Source organism: Poeciliopsis prolifica, unplaced genomic scaffold (genome assembly GCF_027474105.1).
Source record: "Poeciliopsis prolifica strain line A6 unplaced genomic scaffold, Auburn_PproV2 SCAFFOLD013, whole genome shotgun sequence".
In the NCBI taxonomy this organism is placed as follows: Eukaryota; Metazoa; Chordata; class Actinopteri; order Cyprinodontiformes; family Poeciliidae; genus Poeciliopsis; species Poeciliopsis prolifica.
The window spans coordinates 8135533-8157685 of NW_026562388.1; the positions used below are offsets into that span (position 1 = coordinate 8135533).

Here is a 22153-nt window from a genome sequence, read left to right on the forward strand (position 1 = left end):
TTAAGAGTAGCACATTTTTCTATTTTCTTATTGCCAGGATTGAGAGAGCATCTGGAGTTACAGATTTTTTCTTTTCTTTTAAGTCAGACATGTTTTCCTATTGATGCTATCTGTTTTGTGAAGTGAATCAATCCATCCTGTAAAACACTTAGACAACATGACGCTGCCCCTATGCTTCACAGTTGCTTCTCAGGCTTTGAAACTTCCCCCTTTCACCTTCAGATGTCATTTTGATCAATATAATAATATACTGTAGCTGTGGTTCATGATCTTAGATTAAAGAAGACCCTCAAATACTTTTACTTGATGAACAAGGCACCTCAAAAGAGGAAGAGTAATTGAAATGAGATAAATAGGCAGAAGTAAAGTGGTTTCTATGAGACAAAATTGTTAAGTAAAGCACCCAGAAATGGTAAGCAAGTTAAGAGTGAAACGACTTTTTACTCAATGAAAAAAAATAAAAAGTAGTCATCGAATAAATGACTCAAGTTGGAATAAAAATTTATTTTGTATAAAAGGCTACTTAAATATTAAATAACTGATGACGTCATCAGATGGAGAAACATAATTTGAGTAAATAAGTAATTGTATCAAGTTACTATATCCCCCTATGCAGGAAAGACATGCTTAGTGCTATGTTATCTGTTAGATGCAAACAGACTATTTATGCACGTAGTAAACGTAAAGCGTCATCTCTGTGTGAAGCCGTTTTGTGTCACTCTGGCGCCCCCTATGGATAGCTGCGGACATCCCATTGACCAAACGTGTCGCTGTTGTCTCCTCTCCTGCACTGAGGTTGAAACCATCCAAAAAATTCGACTAAAATGGCATTTACCGCCCAAGGCACAAAGAAAAAAGTTTGCTACTACTATGATGGTAAGTACACCCATAGTTGCAGTTTCATAAGTAGACTCGATAACTGATCAAATCCGACAGAGTTTGCATCTATCAATTTTACCTCTTGCTAACCTAAGCTAACGTAGCTAGCTCGAGGCGCAGCTTGAACTCCTCTCCTCGCATATATAGTTTTGCTTAAACTCTAAAAACGTGATTTGGCCGTAGCAAAAGATGGCTCTTCAAATACAATTCCATGCATTTTTGAAGCGGCTTTTATACTTTGATATTAAAAAAACCCAGTCAATCAGCTAGCACGCTAACGCATGATGCACGGTTATTGTCAATAAAATGAGTTTGCTCAGGGAAAAGACTAAATTTTCTACCTTCGAAAATTTGGCGTTTGTTGTTGGAAACAAACAAATCAACGTAAACTGGTGTTAAAATGCCAGTAAGTAACTTTACATCATTTCCCTCTTCTATTTAGAGTATCGCCGATAGTATAGTGAGCAGATTTCAACAGATGTTTATTTACTGATAGATTTTGTGTTGTTTGTTTTTTTTTTTTTTCCTCACTTCAGGTGATGTTGGAAATTACTACTATGGCCAGGGCCATCCCATGAAGCCTCACCGAATCCGCATGACCCACAACCTACTGCTCAACTATGGGCTCTACAGAAAGATGGAGATCTATGTATGTGGAATGAAGCAACCTGGGTTTATGCTGTTTGGTTGCTCAGAGAGGTTCTGTCCCGGGACATAATCAATGACTTTATTTTTGTCGTTGCAGCGTCCACACAAAGCCAGCGGAGAAGAGATGACCAAGTATCACAGTGATGATTACATCCGGTTCTTGCGCTCCATCAGGCCAGACAACATGTCAGAATACAGCAAACAGATGCAGAGATGTACGTTCTTTCCACTATTGTTTTGCATCTTGAACGATTTAGAGAAAGTAGATCTTACGAAGCCATTTATGCCTTGTATTCAACCTTCTTAGAGTAATTAGAAAAAGCGTGTAGTCTGGTGACAGAGATGTGGAATTATTTGTGTCTGAGGATGGATTGTGTTCATGCTGCTAAATTAAGTAACAAGTATCGCATGCCACCTATGAAGATGGTTTTGAAGCAAACCAGCTTCATAAAAAATTTTAGTAGCTTATTTAGTGCGATTGGATCATTCAGGACCGATGCTGTGCCCGGTCTGAACAATACGGATGTCTCTGATGTTGTGTTTTGCAGTTAATGTGGGTGAGGACTGTCCGGTCTTCGATGGCTTGTTTGAGTTCTGCCAGCTCTCAGCAGGGGGCTCCGTCGGTAAGTCCGTCTTCCGGTAACCCTTTGTTTTAGAAAAGTTTTAAATTCTCACTTTCTCACTGTGTGTCAGCCGGTGCCGTGAAGTTGAACAAACAGCAGACGGACATCGCGATCAACTGGGCCGGAGGGCTTCATCACGCCAAAAAGTCTGAAGCCTCTGGGTTTTGCTACGTCAACGACATTGTCCTGGCTATCCTGGAGTTATTGAAGTGAGTGTTGATACTCAGCATGTGTAATAATAACATTTCCAGCTTCTTGTGATTCCAGTCACAGTATTCTACATAACATGCATACCAACATTTGGAATTAAACAATATTTTCTCTTTTATAGATACCATCAGAGAGTTCTGTATATAGATATTGACATCCACCATGGAGACGGTGTGGAGGAGGCTTTCTACACCACAGATCGTGTCATGACTGTGTCCTTCCACAAGTATGGAGAGTACTTCCCAGGCACCGGTGACCTCAGGGTATGCCTTTAACAGCGATACATGTAAACATGTCAAGAGGGCTGTAGTAATAAAATGCTGCTTTTCTTGTTCTCTTAAGGATATTGGTGCTGGAAAGGGTAAATATTATGCTGTAAATTATCCACTGAGGGATGGGATTGATGATGAGTCCTATGAAGCCATTTTCAAGCCTGTGAGTTAATAAAGTACCGTTAAAGTCATAGTGTAGATGTTCTTCAAAGCAAAAAATAATTAAAATTAATGATAATGATTGAGTGTCTGTTGCTGTTGCGTTTGTTTTCTTCTGTAGATCATGGCGAAGGTGATGGAGATGTACCAGCCCAGTGCTGTGGTCCTCCAGTGCGGAGCTGACTCTCTATCAGGGGACAGACTGGGCTGCTTCAACCTTACCATTAAAGGCAAAATTATGAAACTCAGATGAGACACGCAGAGTCTTGTTTGAATGTATTTTTTTTTATATCATTCTTCCACTATGTCTGCTTAGGCCATGCAAAGTGTGTGGAGTACATTAAGAGCTTCAACCTGCCGCTGCTGATGCTGGGAGGAGGCGGCTATACGATCCGGAACGTGGCTCGTTGCTGGACGTTTGAGACTGCAGTGGCCCTTGACAGCTCCATCCCCAATGGTATGCAATTTTTCCTGTTAGAAATTCTTTGCTCCCAATTCCTTTATGTGATCTACCAATGGAACTCATTGTGTCAACGTCAAAACATGTGTGAGAAGATGTAAAATAAATATGGAATAAGAAAATAATCTGTAAGGCTTTATTTTTCCTGATGTATTTCAGCGTTTTCCCATAAAGACACACTAGGAAGCAGTGTGTTTCAAGTTGGCCCTTGAAAATATTCAACTCAGATGTTGTGAAGGAACCAATCAGATGCTCATGTCCAGATGAAATAATAAATTATTTTGTCAATATTTTCTCTCAAACTGACAGAGCTCCCATACAATGACTACTTTGAGTATTTTGGACCAGACTTCAAGTTGCACATCAGCCCCTCCAACATGACCAATCAGAACACAAACGACTACCTGGAGAAGATCAAGTGAGTTCATCAAATGTGTTTCATATTTAGAGTATTTGTCTGCTTTTGGTCAGAGAGAACGGAGAAGTTCTTTGAGCTCAAGTATTCCTGTGTCACCCCTTTCAGGCAGCGCTTGTTTGAGAACCTCCGCATGTTGCCTCACGCCCCCGGAGTCCAGATGCAAGCCATCCCAGAGGACGCCGTGCAGGAGGACAGTGGCGACGAAGAGGACGATCCAAACAAACGCATATCTAGTAAAATCATATCTCAGTTTCTTCCACATTCATTCTGCATCACCTCTCATCCAGTTGTTGTGGAGAACCAGCAGCAGCATCTCTTAATTCATATCTCCCTTTGACAAACGTCCAGTTCGTGCTCACGACAAAAGGATAGCGTGCGAAGAAGAGTTCTCGGACTCAGAGGATGAAGGCGAAGGCGGTCGCAGGAATGCAGCCAGCTACAAGAAAGCCAAAAGGACCAAGACCGAAGGAGAGAAGGAGACAGAGGAGAAGAAGAAAAGTACAGAGGAAACAAAAGGTAGTCATCCTCACATCCTGTTAAATAATAATCAAGTCATTGAGTAAGTAATTTCAAATCTTTCACAGAAGTAAAAGAAGAGGAGAAGGTACCAGAGGAGGAAAAAATGGACACATCAAAGTGAGAAAACACAGTACAACCACATTGACCATGACGGCCAGGAGGCGGCTAACAGAAGGTGTTAATCATTTCCTTCCTCTGGATCCTTTAGGCCAAATGAGGAACCCAAGACACCTTGAGGTCCTGAACTTCCTGTGACAACAGTACATCAGATCAGAGCTGATCCTAAAGTTTGTTTTTTTCTAAATGAAAGCTGGTAAAGAACTGTATATTTCAAGACTGTGGAGATTAAATGGTTTCCATTTGTTCTTAATCTTTTCAACTTTTCCGTGTTTGGACAGAAAACTTATTTTTAGTATGTTTTGTACGAATTTATCTTTTTATTTACTATATTTGCTTTTCGAGTTGTGAAAATATCTGTAAAAATGGCTTAGCATGTGCCCTTTTTTATATACCTGGATGTAATTGAACGTTTTGTCAATTTTTTGTTTGTCATTTGATCCCCTTGTGTCATGTGCCTTTGCAGTTGTAGCAGAATAATGTAGAAAAATGTGTCCCTTTTCTAGAAAACGTGCAACTTGTCCACCAAGATTTACAAGATGCATATTTCTATACATATTTTACAGCTCTGCTTAAATTAGCTTGTGCTTTTAAGTTGCATAATAACTAGGGATTTTTCAGAAACTAAAGAGATCACATTTTGAACACATTTCTTTAAACAAACTTGTCTGTGGACGACTTAAAGTTCACTGAAAAGGAAAGCCAGATGTCTCGATTGATTTGTGTATATATATTTGTATTCGGAAAACAAGTGAGTTCTTTAAACATTTTAAGGTTTCAACTGTATTAAAATCTTTTTTTAAAGAATGGAAAATGTGTTTTCTTTTTACAATGAAACAGACATTTGAACTGAAGGTACATGAGGCAGATTTTAAAACGGTACAAAAGTGCGAAAAACATTTGAACCATAACAGCATTCCATCAAATCATAAAAAACAAATGCCACTAATGGGCATAAATAGTAAAATGCAAGTCCAGATATATCAAAATATTTGAATTGTAACATTCTCTGTTCAGTTTTTCATCTTGTTTGATGAAAAAATGTTTTTGCTGGTTTAGACCCAGTCACTCTGCATCTCTGTGCCATGCAGCAGTTGATCTTGCTCTTCAGGCGGCTCGTCGGCTTTTTCCTCTGGAATCGGCAGTGGAGTTTCAGCCCTTGTCTGGATTTTAACCTGAAAGTGTAAGAAAAAAAAGTTACAGTTGTATGAATCAATGATTGATTCAGTGATTCCTAATTTTCACGAGTTAACTTCATTTAATTTTTACATATGCTAGAAAAAAAATGCAGCAAATGTGTAAACTGGTTATTGTGTAGTCATCAGAAATACACCAACCATTCTTGTACTGTAATTACAAGAATGCAAAGTAAGAAAAGCTCAAATTTTAGTTTTAATTTAATTCCATGATGCACATTATGATGAGAGGCATCCAAAGAATGATGCTGGTTGCCTTAATTTACACACAAGACAACATTTCTTACACACTGATTTCATCTTGATATGAAGGGTTACTGATCAAACATGGGCGAATATTGTACTTACATAGATAACAAGTGTTGTACAAGAAACACTTGTACAGCATTTCCTGTACAAGTGTATAGGGAACGCTGCGCATTCTATTCCAGATTGAAAATAAATAAAATCTAGCAACATTTTCACTAAAGAAAGTGAAATGGTGACACACCTAAAACTTTTAAACAGTATTTCTTGAAATTATGCAGGTAAGTCTGAATCAAAAAACTGAAAAAGGGCCAATCCTGTACAGATCTGGAGTTTTTAATGCAACACCAAAAGTATTACGGCATTCACATGGATTTCTGCAGTAAATGCAGAACACCTGATAGGACCTTACCCTCCTTGCCTGGAGCGGTTTCTTCCTGCATGGACACAGGTACAGGAAGGAAGTGCAGGCAGCAAAACAGCGAAAGGTGAACACTGATTCCACGATGCACATTATGATGAGAGGCATCCAAAGAATGATGCTGGTTGCCTTAATTTACACACAAGACAACATTTCTCACACACCGATTTCATCTCGATATAAAGGGTTACTGATCAAACATGGACGAATATTGTACCTACATAGATACGAGTAGGATCGAAGGGGCATTCGTTTGTGATGGCTGCAGGGTCAGGGGTTTCATCAAAGAATTGGCAGAATTTCTTAAGCACACGCTCCTTCCTGAGGATGAAGGCTTTAATTAAAGAAAATGACAATCCCAAGGCAGCAGCAATTCCTAGGAAACCTGCCAGGATGCTGAAGATCAACAGAACCCACATCTGTCAGAGGAACAGAGTCAGAAGGGCATTTGTTAGGCATAAACCTTAATATTTAAAAGCAATGTTACAGATCGCACACATGCGTTTTTGTTCTGTAAAAGATTAGCATATTGTACTGACACGTTCATCTTTAAACCGCTTTTGTACCTCCAAACACATTCAGGTTCTAACAGAAGCAGACAGACAAGATTTTTGGCACACCCCTTAATGACTTGAAACTGACGAAAGTAATAAAAACATAAATTCAACCAATGAAAGTCATAAATTGCCTTTTTTTAAAGGTAATCTGTGATACAACATTAAGCTCTTTTGAATCCTCCTTGTAATCCGACCAGCATTTTTAGAAATGTTGAGAAACAAACAATTAGAGACGGGAGGTAAGTATTAGCACTGCCAATCATACTTGTGTATGCACTGCTTGATTTGCCGCAGCAAATAGGCAACGTAATGATAAATGAATCCTTTAATCGATGGCCATGCTCACTAGCCTTCATAGAAGGCTCCGCTCTAGAGAAGGACACAGCAAAGAGTGAGATGGGGTGCAAGCAGCATGTACACGTGTATGATTTGCAGTGCAAAGTTCCTCCTCCTTAGTCTGACTGGTTGTTTCTGACCAAGTGGTGCATTTCTGCAAATGGCAGAATTACATGAAGGCAGAGGAGCTCCATTTGTTCATAGATTATCTGTATTATATTATGCTGTAAAGACATATCGTAAAAAGTGACCAACTGCAGCTTTTACAGAGGAGTGTCAACAATTATGTCCATGTGGGTAACATTTGTGGACTGAAGGAGGTGGGAGAAGGTGGGGGCAAACTGAGGGAAAAAGTATTTACCAGGGTCTTGTTTTTCTTGTTCTTAGACAGGACAATAGCAACTATCCCGCTGATAATACCCTGAAAGAAAGGAAGCAGAAACATCATTCCTGACATATGAAAATCACAAATTTACTTCCAGCAGCAAAAATATTTAATGACGCAAACAAAAGAACAAAGGAAAAAAACTTCAGTGTGTTTAAACCAACTTACAATCAGACCTTCCACAATGGCAATGACATTAGACACAGCGTATATAATAGTCCGGATCTTAATCTTAACAATGAAGTATCTGAGGACGGCGCCGTGCACCAGGGCTCCCAGAAGAAAGTTGACGTGGCCCACCAGCACCAGCGTCAACCCCATCTTCATCAGGGCTCTGTTGTCTTTGAGGTTGGCGCAGCATATTCCTGCAGGAAGAGAAAGTAACTTCTAGACACGCAAAATCTGTTTGATTTTGTAAAAAAATAAAGTCCTTAAAACAAAACGATCTTTAGCACATAATAAAATTCAATATTTGAATATTTATAGAGTACATTCAGAAGAAGAAACAAAACTAGCCAGTCTCTTACTTTTTGCTCTTCCCAATATTAGTGGGGAGTGTTGAATCCAGAGAAAAAAAGTTTAGATTGTCAGGCTGTATTTTTTATTTATTATTTTTAAACTATCACTTAAAAGCAGAATATTTCAACAGTAAACCAGTGTGTTACACAAAAAGCCATGCAAGTTATTATGTACACATTTTGGTTCATAACTCATTTGATGTCAGCTACTTAGAAATAAATAGTGGTACCATTTACAGCACAAGAGCAACCTATAAAAGCAATGCAAGCATCCAGCATTCACAACATAAAAAAATAAATCCATATCAGCAACTCTGCTGTGAGCAGGGCTCTGTGGTTTCAACAGAAGAAAATGCAAAACAGCTGCAGCTGGATGGCATGTAACCAGATCGTGAGCATGAACAAAACACTCTGCCTCAGGTGTGGGGGATCCAAACACCCAGCACCACATCTACCCAACCTGAAGGGTCAATTGGTGTCAGATAGATACTCAGGTTCTCCGTTCGGGAGTGAAGGCTGTGAAAATACAAGCAATGTTTTTGGTCATAATAATGTCTGACATATCACCAAAACACTAAATGTCTACAGCTTTTATTTTAAAGCTGATGTAGCTAGATTGATAATAGGTTAGTTATTGAATAGAATGAACAATATAAAGCTCCAGAAATAAAGATTACGGATGGCATTTTATTTGGCCTGCCAGTGGTTTGATGGAAGGCCAGTCATTGTGTCCTATATCTGATATTATCTTATAAATAGATTTATAGATATAAACCACTTGTGTGTGTGTTTCTGCTTTACAACTCAGTACTTGACCAGTTTTTGGACAAAATGAGAGAATTGGAAAGGCATAAAAATCTTGAAATAGAACCCTAACATGGTACCATGTAAAGTAAAACAAAATATTATCAAATACTACTGTATAATTTAGAAATAATAAATTTACACATACAAAAACACAACAATGACGATTACTTAAGTGATGCAACTGTGAAAACAGAGATGCCAGCAGCACAGACTCTCCAAATGTTAGTTGCAGAAGCGCCAGACGAAAAGAATCGATATCGATTCAATTCCAGCTTCAATTCAACCTTCACTCTCACAAGAGGCGCTTTCAAAGAAAACACGTTTAGAGTTAAAAGACATCAACCAAAGGAGGAAGATAAAAAAAAGAAAGAAAAAAGAGGCAGGATTTGGATTTCAGGCGTTTCAAAGGTTTCCAGGTGCAAAGACAACGCCTAAACATTTCACACCGAAACCAGTCAGTCCTCTGAGGTTCCCGAAGAATTTCTCTCACGTACCTGAGTTCACCATGATGGATTCTACAGATCACAGATCACCTTCAGATCACAGCGGCGATTAGAAAAGCCGTGGTCAAATCATTTCTGACGACGCGCTCTCCACAGCCCTGGTATGGTGGATGAACTGACTTCCGGGACTGTAAGTTGCCTGAGACTGACTGCCTTACCTGAGCGGAGGCTCCGCCCACAACAGTTTAACGGCGCTGCAGCTGCGTGCGGAGAGAGAACAACAGACAAAACATTGACTGGATCGGTGGTTTTACACTTTTTTGTAACTAAGAAGCTATGGAAGCCTATTTCTGCAAACGTGACATAAACATAACTATGAATATACTACAATATAAGATAATTATAAGATGAGATGACCAGGTCAAAATGATGAGACTATCTCATAGTCATGGATAAAGAATTTTTCTGTTTGATTCGTTTTAATTCCATTCTATTCTATAAAATAGAGTAGAATAAAAACCACACATACGATGCCTAAATGCCTATATACGATGCCTATACGATGCCACACATACAATGCCTATATGTATTGTGTGGTGTATATGTTTTCTCTTTTTGATGCTGGTTCAGGCAGAAGTTATCCCTGATTAAAAAATGTCTTAAACAGCCATATTTTGTACGATCAGAATGAGGAATGAGATCCAAAGAAAGGTTTGATGAAATCAGTTAATTTCTTTGGTTAGTTTTTGTTTATATATTTTACAAATACTCATATTCTGAATCAGACTGTCTTCCTGTTCATATTGAGACTGATTAGAAATCAATGTAATTGCATAATATGAGCAGACTATATTAGAATGACCAGCTTTAAATGATCCTTGCTACAAAATAAATGATGAAAATGCAGCCAAAGATGGCTGCAAGACAGTTATGCAAGGAAAAGAAGTCTTGGCGTCTCATTGGCTTGATTACTGAATTGAGGTATTTCACATGATGCCAAAAACACTTAGATGGGCACAGCAGAATAATGCACATGCAACCTAATTTCAACCAGTAATTGGTAAGCTGCATCCTATAATCGAATAGGATGCAGCTTGCCTTTTTAAAACTTTAAAAGAGAAAATATGGCATTAGAATTTATCAGGTAAAATTGCATATTTGGGTGTAGAGCGCTACACCATATGCACTGAAACTCTTGATGCAAATGATCACAATATTGGTGCATGATGCGTGCTTTTCCCAACACCTATTCAAAGCTCCATGAAGAACCAATAGGATGTTAAGAAAATGCAACTGAAGGCCAAAACAACCTCAGTCACATTCTGCTCACCATCCACAATTCCCTGCATTGTAAGACATGCAAAAGGAACTGAATGCATATGCTCCAAACTTTATGTAATCTATGCCATCTGGAATACTAGAAATTTCATCATAAGCCATTGTGGGGCGAAAAATACAACAAAAAAAAACCCTCTTCAAATATGTGACAATTTTCTCTATTTGAATTACTGAAATTTTAGATATAAGGTTTGAAACGAAGCTTTGTTTTGTTTTTTGTTTTTTATATAGCAACAATCGTTATTTCCCGTATATTTAATGTATTATGACACTTGCAGAATGAACTCGCCTCTGGGTTTTCCTGTATCAAGTTTTGGTTTGTATTCCAACCAAGGCGTCGCTGTGGGGAGCTGGGCTCTGTTTTGGCCGGTCGCACTGTGCACGCTCCCTTTTACTGCGCATGCTCTGTGTGTCTTTCCTATCCCAGGTTTGACCCTGACCACTATTTCCTCCGCACCGCTACTCTCTATAAAGTGCCCATGCTTTCCTCACGCAGTCTCTTTCCCCGGCCGCAAAACGACCGTGAGTGTCCAACTCACCGTCATAGGAAAAAAAAAAAAAAAAAACTTAAAATAAAAACGCATAAAAAAATATAAAAATCTACAAAATCTAAATAAAAACAAACGCAGAGCTACTTAAACAGAAACCTTTTTTTTAAATAAAAAAAATAGCAAAATTAAAAAAATATGTACAAACAGAGGTGGGATTTTTAAAGAAGTTCTCCAGGTTTTATCCTAAGAAGCTGGATTTGCGGAAGCTCTTATAATAATCGGTGGGGGGGAAACTGAGGTACGGTGAAGAACCGGGTTGTTGACTGTTTCGGGACAATTTCACCTAATTACGTATAGGCTATATTTGCATTCGGGGGGAAACTCTTTAAGAAATGAACACCGCGACGGGGAGTTATCCGATGGCTTCTCTCTACGTTGGCGACCTGCACCCAGACATAACGGAGGCTATGCTGTACGAGAAGTTCAGCCCCGCCGGACCGGTGCTCTCCATTCGGGTCTGCCGAGACATGATCACCCGACGCTCCCTCGGATATGCTTATGTGAACTTCTCTCAGCCCGCTGACGGTAAGGAGTGACTCAGTGCAGTGTGAGCATGGCTTAAAAAAGCAAAATAAATAAATACATTTGCATGTTTTCATGCTTATAATGAATGTAAATATGTATTTTTTTTATTTAAAGGTAGTTTGTTGCACTCTTATTTGGGGCTTTCTTGCATTTTGTAAAAAAGAAAAAAAAACAATAAAAACGTTTACGTAATTATTCTAGAATTTTTTTTTTACACCAAGTAATTAGCTATTTAAATGGACATCTTCTCTAAGCAGGAAGAAAAAACCTCAAGCACAGCAGAACCTCCCTGGATCTGTCTGCAACAATCTTTTATTGTAGATTGTTTATTCTGTTTGGATGAAATCTTGCAACTTTTCCTTTTTAAAGAGGTTTGATGGCACTACGTTATAAAATTAAAGTAGGAACTTTATAATGTTTATGCTTTATAAAGTATGAACCCTGTAATGATGATTTTATAAAGTTATAATAGGTAGGTTGCAAACAGCCTACCTGGTACTTCTCAGTATTCAGATGGATACCTGGTACTTTCCCAAAATATTTCCTTTCCAGAACAAATTTGCACTGATCCTAAAACATTACGTGTTCGAAATGTCCAGAAAGTACTTGCTAACTTTTAGAAATTTAAAATTTGTAAATTTCAGGAAAATACCTTGTAAGTTTTGGAAAACATGCACTATTATGTGATAGAATTAAATAACTAATAGTACAACATTAGTCGCTAATAAATGATAGAAAAATCTCAATTAGGAGATGGACAATTATTCAAGCACTTTTGAGGTTAAGAAGATAAAGAGTCTGCATGTTTCAAGATGACATTTATTGTTTACAGTTAATTATTGAGCATGTCAATTTTTTTTTGAACATTCATTTCTTTTTAGTGAGAAGGTCTGATACAGCTTCTTCTCTGAATATTGGGGCAAAATGTAACAAGGTTTCAATAATATGGACAAATGGTAGGAGGCAGGTTGGGCTAATGTTCGCATGGCACTCCAAAACCCAAATGCAGGAGTTAATTTCTGGTATTTGATAATGATTTATACATGAAGAGCGTTTGGGTTGGTGGTGTCAGGAATTGAACCATAATCACAATAGTCAGACGTTCGGAATAAATAAATACAAAAATATATAAATACATGTATAATTATTCTAACTTACTGAAAAATTTACTCTGCTATCTTAAACCTAGTTAAAAAAAATTATATAACACTGCCCAGCTGGGACAACCACCCCTCCCCCTTTGTGACACCACTGGAGTATTGATATCTTCAAACTGACATAATTAAAAAATACCTTTACAACAAGTTTAGCATTTTATGATTTGAGTTAAGTAAAATTGTCTGCATAAACAAATGTATCAGCAAATGTCTGTAGGATTAGATTATATCAGGCACAGAGAGGAAAGCTAGCAGGTGTTGAGGTTGCCTTTAGGGTCTTGGTGACACTGTCTACATTGTGTGAACTTTTCTCCTGTTGTATCAACACAAAACACCTGTGACAGCTTATCCACGCTTGAGTTTGTGACTCAAGCCCACCAGAGATGGATGACGACAGACTTGTTTCCTGGAAGTCGCTTGGCAGTGAGCAAGCCCCGAATGAGTTATGCTGCAGGTTGTATGTGTTGGGTGTGTAAATAGATTTCAGGATTCGTTTGTGTGAATATGAACAAATGGGCTGATATTCCTATTCAGAACCAGTTGATTTAGGAGAATATTTGCAAACAAAAAAGTAGTAGATGTAATTTCAGGTTGTTTTCCCTTGTGCCGTTTCTCATCGGAGTGGTTGTTGTTAAATGTTTCTCTTCCCCATCAATGGTGAAGAACGCTCTACTCTCACTCCATGCCAGCACACATGCCTCACAGGACCCCTCTCTAAATATAGCTCTGAGCAGCCCAAAATGTGCCTGCCGTATAACACTTGAGACAAACAGTTACTGGTTATTAAAGATTGATTATACCTGCTGATTGACTAAATGAACACATTAGTCCACCAGCTCTTGATCTACAATTTCCATTCAGAATCTTCCAGAAGTCCCTGTGATGCCACCCTCTGCGAGCACACTGGCTGGGAAGTCCAATTGTGAGCCAAACTGCTGATGCCAGCAGACGCAAGGGAGCTCCGTTTTGTTTACCAGACACTTTCAGCTGGAGAGCCCCTGTGTGTGTGCATGCGTGTGTGTATGCGTGTGTGTAGCTTCTGAACAAAAGGGAATGTTTAGCACGGGAGCCCACATTGACATGGGAGGTGAAGCAAAAGATAGCCACAGATTGATGTTACTGGGCGGACAGAGCAATGGTCAATGACTGCACTGAGAAAAATCTAAATGAAAACATATTTGTTCATCACTGTATGAGCTGAAAGTCCTGCTTTGACTTCAAGGTATGTGGTTTGTCCAAAAAGAAAGACATGTGCTGCGAGCTTTCCGACTGCAGCTGCCCCTCACTCGTCCCAGCTGCTGGCAGATAACTCATGAGCCGCATGCTTCACTGCTGTGTCTTTAGCAGCAGGTTTGCAGCCGGGATTCTCCACAGTGAGAGAAAAGAAAGGCAAAATGTTTTTAAATTATAACCTTATGATTATTGTTGCACCAAATGACTGGTACAATGGAAGCAGCGCATTCAATTTACATTGTCTATATTGTGCCGTTCAAAAGTACTCATGACTCGTGAACTTTTGCAGGTTTCAGCCTCAAACTACAATTTTTTTTTGAAGAGGTCTGTTACAGAGCGTCTTGAAGTCCAAATAAGAGATCAGACAAGTCAGGGATAATGTTGTAAAGATATTAAAAGCATGGTTAAATGCAACTTGCTAAGCCTTTGACAACTCATGAAAATGTTTCAAGTATTGTCTGGAAATGGAAAGAGTATGGGACAAAAACAGACTGTTCAGTTCCAGAACGTTCCAATATGTTTTTTAAGTAAACATCTATGTAAAAAGTAGCAAAACTTGACCTTTTCCTTCACTTCTTCCTAGCGGAGAGAGCCCTGGACACCATGAACTTTGACGTGGTGAAAGGGAAGCCAATCAGGATCATGTGGTCCCAGAGAGATCCGTCACTCAGGAAGTCCGGCGTGGGCAATGTTTTCATCAAGAACCTTGACAAGTCCATCGACAACAAAGCTCTGTACGACACCTTCTCTGCCTTCGGCAACATCTTATCCTGCAAGGTAGAGTCTTCCTAAAAGTAAATATTTATTTATTATCTGTATTTGGATTAAGTCAATCAGTGTTGGGTTTACGCAATGTAGAAATGTGATCCAAGTTTTTCTGTTATCAGTAAGAACACTTTTACAATTTTTTGGTTTGTTTTTAGGGTAAAGGACACAGATAAAAAAAAACCTGACTTTTATCTTTGTTCCTTAATGGACTACCAACACATTCCAAATACATTTCTGGTTTAGTTCAGTTTTCTGGTTATTTGTTTAATAATATTTTATAATGTTTTTCTTAGCATCAAGAGGACCAAACTATATCTGTCTGAAGGGGAATTTGAAACAAAGAACATGAAACTCCAGTTCAAAACATATTTTTCAATAAGTTCAGTGAAAAAGCCGAGTTTCAAATATAACTAGTGTCACATAATGGGGAAATATGGATACAAAGTAAAAACTGTTACATCAAGGTTGTACTGTAGCAAAAGAAACTAATAGAGAGTCTAATAAAATAGACTACAAATGGGAGCACTCAAAACCTCCAAGCTTGCACATAAAGATTGTACAAAGCGATCACAAAGTATGTAAATTGTAAAAAGCCATGCTTACTGTTTCCTAGCTCTCCTCTAGGCTAACTGAGTGCAGCTTTGCAAAGTAGTGCTAAAGCATCTCATACAATTATCCTTCCAAATTCTTCCGTCTGCGCTTTAAAGCTTGAGAGCTGTCTACATTCCTGAAGACATTATACCCCTGTTCACCTTTCCAAGGTGGTGTGTGATGAAAATGGATCAAAGGGCTACGCGTTTGTCCACTTCGAGACGCAGGACGCTGCAGATCGCGCCATTGACAAGATGAACGGCATGCTTCTGAATGACCGCAAGGTGTGAGTGTCTGATCAATCCCTTTCTTTTTTTTTAAACCATTACCATGAGCTTGTCTAAGTGAATTATACATGTTATCAACCCCAATTAGAGTTCCAGGTGTCAAGAGTTTTGTGTGTGTTGACGTTATGATGTTATTCACTTTGCCTTGCAGAAGTTCACAGTCATTGAACTTCATTGCATTTGTCATGCTGAATCAAACTCAAACTTCAATGTATGTTATTCAGATTGCTTGTGATCCACCAACATGAAGCAAATAATACATGATTTTCAGTTTTTCAATTTTTCAATTTTTTTTTACAGATGCAAGTCTGAAACATGTAGTACAGTATGTATGTGTATTAACCTGTTTCACTCAACTCCTCCATATAGGTCAGATTTTTGGACTGCAAGGCTTATTATGGGTAAGAAGATATTCTAGGTTATTCATTATGTTGTTTCTTATGAAAAGCACCATTCTCTGTGCAGTTCTGTCGAGAGGCCCCTGAGCATTCCCCAAAAACAATTTAGCCTTCTTTTTCAGTTTGCTGAGCTCCTTTTAGTCTCTGATGGTAGAACAGATTGTACTCTCCACTGCAGACTTAGAGAAGAGCTGCACCATCTTGCAGCAAACCCTAAAAGATAGATGCTTCCTCAACAATTACAGCTTTTTCTGTTCTTATCTAAGTAGACTTCACCACTGGCAGTTCTACTTCCATGTTGAATATAAATGCATGACTCATTTTTGTTTACATTTTTGTAAAGATGCAACAGACTGGCGTTCTGTCCAGGGTGAACCCCGCCTCTCACCTGGAATGTTAGCTGGAGATAGGCACCAGCACCCCTCCTGGCCACCCTCGGGACAAGGGTGTTAGAAAATGGACGGATGGATGTTTGTAAAGAAAATAAGAACAAAAACGTAATTGAGATAAGCTCATTTTCTTTTCACAGTGCAGCTTTGCACCAACCATATTGTGTTGGTGTAAATCCCAGTGAGATCCATTGAAGTTTGAGTTTGTTACCTAATAAAATATGGAAATGTTCAGTGATTATGAATGCATCTGCAGGGCATTGATTTTTATTCCTGCATTTCTAAACATGAGTGAACTGACCTGATATGCTTTTTTGTTTGAGTTGGTGACCGCAAGTTTGTGTGAAAACATATTGACTAATACATTCATCATTTATTCCCTTCCAAAATGAGAAATAACCAACTAAAAGCTCTTTCCCACCAGAGACATTCGTTGTTCCCTTATTGTCCACTTGCTGGTCATTCATCTTAGAGTGTGAGTGTGTGTCTGCGTGTGTTTTAGTGATGGATCGAATGCAGATATGCAATACAGGATGGCTGAAGGGGAGAGGTCCTCATAACCAGGTAGATAAGATTGTTTAGCCTGCATCTAATTTAAATTTAAACTTGTGAGAGTTTTCCTCAAGCTCTCTCCATCCACCTCCTCATCATGTTTTGGATCAAGACCTTGACATGGTTATGTCTAGCATGCCATCATTTATGCTTGCCTTTGGATGCTGGATGTGTTTTCTTTTCTTTTCTTTTTTTTCACAGTCAACCCTGAGAATGAAGAGTCTCACAATAAAATCTTGGATTTAGTTTGTCCAATGGATGTTGTCCGTGTTAATAAAAAAACAACAACAAAGAGACGGGGCCTGGTGTATGTCTCAGGATTGTTGAGACTATTTTACAAAGGCGCGTTTTGCTTCTCATGTTGCTTGTTCAGGTTTGTGGGTCGGTTTAAATCTCGAAAAGAACGGGAGGCTGAACTCGGCGCCAAAGCCAAGGAGTTTACCAATGTTTACATCAAGAACTTTGGTGACGACATGGACGACGAACGACTGAAGGAACTTTTTGAAAAACATGGTAAATTGACACATACAAGCACTTTGCAAGCTGTTTTAACTGTTGTTAGCTTGCACCCAAATATGTCTGAGATTAAACATGATAAACCAACACAAAGTGATACGACTATGAAATGGACTAATAGAGAGTCTAAAAAAATAGACTACAAATGAGAGCACCAATAAAACTGGTTTTAAATCCATGGTTTAGATTTTATTTTCAAGTCAAGGTGGGAGAATCTGTTGACAGGAAAACTTTTAGTTGTGTACTTTACAAATCCAGACTTTGTGGAAGAGGTATGTTATTGCAGAAAAGGTGGGTTTCAAATGTTCTGGCTCAGAGGGCTGTAAAAAATGCACACCACATTTTCAGACTGTTGTTTGCAACATTAAAATAGCTATGCAAGAATTTTTTTTCATAATGTCCTACTTTTTGTTGCCAATCATGTTAAAAACCAAGAAAATACAGTAAAATTTGTTTCACTTCCTCTGTCCCACATTTGTAGGTAAAACCCTGAGTGTGAAAGTGATGGCAGATTCCACCGGAAAATCTAGGGGTTTTGGGTTTGTTAGCTTCGAGAAACACGAGGATGCTAACAAGGTATTTTATATTACCAGGGATCCTTAGAGGCTATGCTTGATTTTGGAAATGTTCTCACTTAAGTGTTTGTTCATCCGAAAGGCTGTGGAGGAGATGAATGGCACTGAGCTGAATGGTAAGACCGTCTTTGTGGGCAGAGCTCAGAAGAAGATGGAGCGGCAGGCGGAGCTGAAGAGGAAGTTTGAGCAGCTCAAACAAGAACGAATCAGTCGGTATCAGGTGAGCTTCCTCACATATTCATGTCAGGAACAAAAGTTGAACTGTCTTTTAATTGAGTTCTAGAGCTTTGTTTCAGGATCTACAGGTCTGAGGTACCATGTCAAGGTTTTTATGATTGCACGACTAGAAAAACTATGAACATTTGTTGATTTGAAGGGGTTACTTGGAGAAGGGGTCTTTTATTCTAAGATCAATATTTCAGCACAACTTGTTTTTTCATATTTGCATTTGATCATAAAGGGAAACAATGAAATATTGTTGCAAAAAGAGTAAATGTGAAACGTGATTTGCTATGGAAAACAACAAAGTTATTATCAAAGGTGGCTCTACAAGCTTTGCGATTATGAGGTGAATTTAGTATTAAACACAAGTTTTCCATTTTGGATGCATCTGTATTCAATAAATATGATACTGTGTGTTGTGTTTTTTGTACACTTGATTTTAGATTCAACTAAATGCTGCTTTTACCGACTTTACATTCAAATATCTGAAACTGAAATGTGAAATTCTTTCATCAGGGAGTGAATCTTTACATAAAAAACCTTGACGACACGATCGATGATGAAAAATTGCGTAAGGAGTTTTCGCCATTTGGCTCCATTACAAGTGCTAAGGTGAAAAAAGCATCTAAACAGATCATTACACCTTGACTGAAACGAATCTGCATTGCACATGTGTGTTTAGAACCCTTGTTTATTCATTAGGTGATGTTAGAAGAAGGCCGTTCAAAGGGCTTCGGCTTCGTCTGCTTCTCTTCTCCTGAGGAGGCCACCAAGGCTGTGACAGAAATGAACGGACGTATCGTTGGCTCTAAACCTCTGTACGTCGCTCTTGCTCAGCGCAAAGAGGAGCGTAAAGCTCACCTCACCAACCAGTACATGCAGCGTATTGCTGGCATGAGGGCCATGCCGGCTAATGCCATCATTAATCAGTTCCAGCCCACAAGTGGCTACTTCATGCCCGCTGTGCCCCAGGTAAGGGAATCACTTTCAGAATAGATAAATTAAGGAGAATGAGCCGATTTGATGTAAGGAAAAATTGTCGTACTACTTCAGAAAATCCTGCAACAAATAAAAGTTTCATAATAGTTTTGTGCATGTATTGTGGTTAAAAATGTAAATTGCCTACATATTTACTTTTTATTGCTAAGCATTGCATTGGAATGCAAATTAAAGTTGGACATCTTTGCAGCAAAATAGTGAGACATGTCCCGTTTGATCAGAAGAAGTAGAGGTCCATGTCATGGTGGACGAGGGGCAGACATTCACAGTTCACAGTGTTAACAGTAAAGTTATTAGTTGTACACTTCACAAATTTAGCCTTTATGGAGGAGTTTTTCTCAAAGGAAACAAGCATTAATAACAGTCTGCACTGGTGAAAGCAGACACAACCTGTGCATTGTGCAAGAAAATTCTTTAGCTGGAAAACGCCTAAATATAATATTGTGAGCATTTAAAAAGAAAACAAATAACATTGCACATCATCCTGAACACACCATCCCTAAAGAGAAATATGGTGGCAGTAGCACAAGCTGTGGGAATATTTATTGTTGCGCAGAGACAGGAAAGCTGGTCAGATTTAAGAGCTGGATGGATAGAGATAAATACAGGGCAAGCATGGGAGACAATATCTTTGAGATTGCTAAAGACTTGAGACTGGGAAGGAAGATTACATTCTAGTAGGATAACAACCCCACATGCACAAGCATGCTTAGATCAGAGCATGTTTGTGTTAGAATAAACCAATCAAATCCACATGAATCCACCTGAAAATCTATTTCAAGAGTTGACAATTGATGTTCACAGACTCTCTCCATCCAATATGAATATGATGAAGCTATTTTCCTACACAAATTGGAAAACATTTCAGTCTCTAGGTGTAAGAACCTGATAAGAGACGTATCCCCCAATAACTGCTGCCTTAATTCCTTTCTTGCCCTTTTAGGCCCAGAACAGGACCACATACTATGCACCGAACCAGTTGGCTCAGATGCGGCCCAACCCACGGTGGCAGCAACAAGGTGGTAGAGGTCAAGGTGAGTATTTTGTGTCTCTGTAACATTCAAGTAAACATTCAACACAGTGTAGAAATACTTTGCCTCTTCGAACTCTGCTTGTGTTGATCCCAGGCGGTTTCCAAGGAATGCCGAACTCGCTGCGTCAGCCTGGACCCCGGGCCAATCTCAGGCACATGACTCCTAGCAGCGGTGCACAGGGCCCACGAGGTCTGCCTTGCTATGAAAAGTGACGATTATCAGTGTGTCTGCTATTTAAATTTTTACTTTTTCCTCTTTATTTTATCTCTCCTGATAGGTGCTGGTCAGACCATGGGTCCTCGTCAGTCAATGGGAGTTCCCGGCCCCAGGGCCATGCCTCCTTACAAATATGCCACTAGTGTCCGTAACCCCAATCCCCAAGTGGTGCAACCTATTGCCGTACAGCAGGTATTATTTTTATCTTCCTTTCAGTATAAGCATGCATATCTAAACTCTCTTTTCTAAAATACTTCATCCATCTCGTTTAGACTCAGCCAGCTGTGCATGTTCAGGGCCAGGAGCCGCTCACGGCCTCCATGCTGGCTGCTGCACCTCCTCAGGAACAGAAACAGATGCTGGGTATGACCCTGCTCTGTGGCAGCGGACAAACTACCAACTTTTGACTTTCTTTACACTAATTTGCTATCATTTTGAAACAGGGGAGCGTTTGTTCCCGCTAATTCAGGCCATGCATGCCAACCTGGCAGGAAAGATCACTGGCATGCTGCTGGAAATCGACAACTCGGAGCTGCTGCACATGCTGGAGTCGCATGAGTCTCTCCGTTCAAAGGTACGTCATTAATTCTGCCTCGAACAAAGAATGTTCCCCATGAAATCACTAAACCGTTTCTTTCTTGTTTGATCGGTTCAGGTGGAGGAGGCTGTTGCAGTGCTTCAGGCCCATCAAGCAAAGAAAGATGCTACTCAGAAAGTTGGCGGCATGGCAACTACTGCTGCTGCTACATCCTAAAAACCAGATACTGTATTAACTTGGTATGAAAAATAGTAAAACTAATGAGATTTTATCATTTCAAATGAATTACATTGTGGTACTAATGAGTTCATTGTGTTGTTCCAGAACTGAAAAATCAAAGTCAGGATGGACAGATACACAACAGTGCCTCCAATAACTTATGCAAAAATATTAGGAAAAAAATTTAAATTAAGAAAAAAATACATTAAAACTTATTCAAGTATGTTTCTAGTTGCAACATACTTTCAAATTGCACACTATGTTAATGTAAAAGAGTCAGGACATATTTTATCAGAAAAAGCCAGAAACCTTTTACCAAAACCAACATGAATTTATTTTGCTTGAAGGCTTCACTTTGATTTTAAAATGATTGGCTTGTTAGCCATCTCATGTTATCATGGGTGTGTGGAATTATCAATAAAGGGATTATAATCAAACATAAGTCTCTTGGTGTTTTATTGAGTCAAGTTTGACTTCAGGCATTTTGATTGGGAATAAAGTCAAGGATTATGACTCATATTGAATAGGATATGACAGGTTTTAGGTGCTTATGAGTGGTTGGAACTTCTTTATAAGAGAAGGTCATTTTTGCAAATTGCATATTTTTTGGAAACAGCAGAAATAATTACTGTAAAGCAACCGTAAACAAATAAACAAAATATTCAATGTCTCAGTATTTATCAATGTTCAAGACTTTTCATTTTTTTAACTGAACAAATTATTAAAAACTTAAATATGGCCATATAAAATGTAGCATTAATATTCATATTAATAATGTGGTTGTTGAATTATTATCATTATAGGTATACTCATATATTTGCAATTGAATTA

General features: G+C 38.8%; 3 protein-coding genes across 3 annotated transcripts; 2 read left to right on the plus strand and 1 right to left on the minus strand.

Moving 5' to 3' along the window:
• The first annotated feature begins 749 nt into the window (after positions 1 to 749).
• LOC129365224 (histone deacetylase 1-like) lies at positions 750 to 5109 on the plus strand. The gene is made up of 14 exons (XM_055038293.1): positions 750 to 876; positions 1416 to 1528; positions 1625 to 1742; positions 2076 to 2150; positions 2221 to 2359; positions 2482 to 2623; positions 2703 to 2795; positions 2913 to 3021; positions 3108 to 3248; positions 3561 to 3669; positions 3775 to 3902; positions 4018 to 4185; positions 4254 to 4305; positions 4397 to 5109. The coding sequence occupies exons 1-14, from the start codon at positions 825 to 827 to the stop codon at positions 4422 to 4424; spliced, it is 1467 nt and encodes a 488-aa protein (XP_054894268.1). The 5' UTR covers positions 750 to 824; the 3' UTR covers positions 4425 to 5109.
• tmem54a (transmembrane protein 54a) lies at positions 5021 to 9596 on the minus strand. The gene is made up of 6 exons (XM_055038294.1): positions 9266 to 9596; positions 7615 to 7811; positions 7423 to 7482; positions 6390 to 6587; positions 6160 to 6297; positions 5021 to 5480 (listed from the first exon to the last, which is right to left on the minus strand). Exons 1-6 carry the CDS (start codon positions 9276 to 9278, stop codon positions 5361 to 5363), a joined length of 726 nt encoding a protein of 241 aa, XP_054894269.1. The 5' UTR covers positions 9279 to 9596; the 3' UTR covers positions 5021 to 5360.
• A 1446-nt stretch (positions 9597 to 11042) lies between these two features.
• On the plus strand, positions 11043 to 21573 carry pabpc4 (poly(A) binding protein, cytoplasmic 4 (inducible form)). The gene is made up of 14 exons (XM_055038292.1): positions 11043 to 11628; positions 14602 to 14795; positions 15548 to 15663; positions 17377 to 17516; positions 18001 to 18095; positions 18177 to 18314; positions 18833 to 18928; positions 19019 to 19288; positions 20259 to 20349; positions 20443 to 20538; positions 20627 to 20757; positions 20838 to 20928; positions 21009 to 21139; positions 21221 to 21573. Exons 1-14 carry the CDS (start codon positions 11436 to 11438, stop codon positions 21317 to 21319), a joined length of 1881 nt encoding a protein of 626 aa, XP_054894267.1. The 5' UTR covers positions 11043 to 11435; the 3' UTR covers positions 21320 to 21573.
• The last annotated feature ends 580 nt before the right edge of the window (positions 21574 to 22153 follow it).

What these genes read in the sequence shown, in the direction of transcription:
- LOC129365224 (XM_055038293.1), top strand. Translation starts at nt 825, where the DNA reads ATGGCATTTACCGCCCAAGGCACAAAGAAAAAAGTTTGCTACTACTAT. An exon ending in CAGCAAACAGATGCAGAGAT is followed by an intron (nt 1,743 to 2,075) that starts GTACGTTCTTTC and finishes TGTGTTTTGCAG; the next exon opens with TTAATGTGGGTGAGGACTGT. An exon ending in TGACAGCTCCATCCCCAATG is followed by an intron (nt 3,249 to 3,560) that starts GTATGCAATTTT and finishes TCAAACTGACAG; the next exon opens with AGCTCCCATACAATGACTAC.
- tmem54a (XM_055038294.1), bottom strand. An exon ending in CCATTGTGGAAGGTCTGATT is followed by an intron (nt 7,483 to 7,614) that starts GTAAGTTGGTTT and finishes CCTTTCTTTCAG; the next exon opens with GGTATTATCAGCGGGATAGT. An exon ending in AACCGCTCCAGGCAAGGAGG is followed by an intron (nt 5,481 to 6,159) that starts GTAAGGTCCTAT and finishes TTACACTTTCAG; the next exon opens with GTTAAAATCCAGACAAGGGC.
- pabpc4 (XM_055038292.1), top strand. Translation starts at nt 11,436, where the DNA reads ATGAACACCGCGACGGGGAGTTATCCGATGGCTTCTCTCTACGTTGGC. An exon ending in GCAACATCTTATCCTGCAAG is followed by an intron (nt 14,796 to 15,547) that starts GTAGAGTCTTCC and finishes CACCTTTCCAAG; the next exon opens with GTGGTGTGTGATGAAAATGG. An exon ending in GGAACTTTTTGAAAAACATG is followed by an intron (nt 17,517 to 18,000) that starts GTAAATTGACAC and finishes CCACATTTGTAG; the next exon opens with GTAAAACCCTGAGTGTGAAA.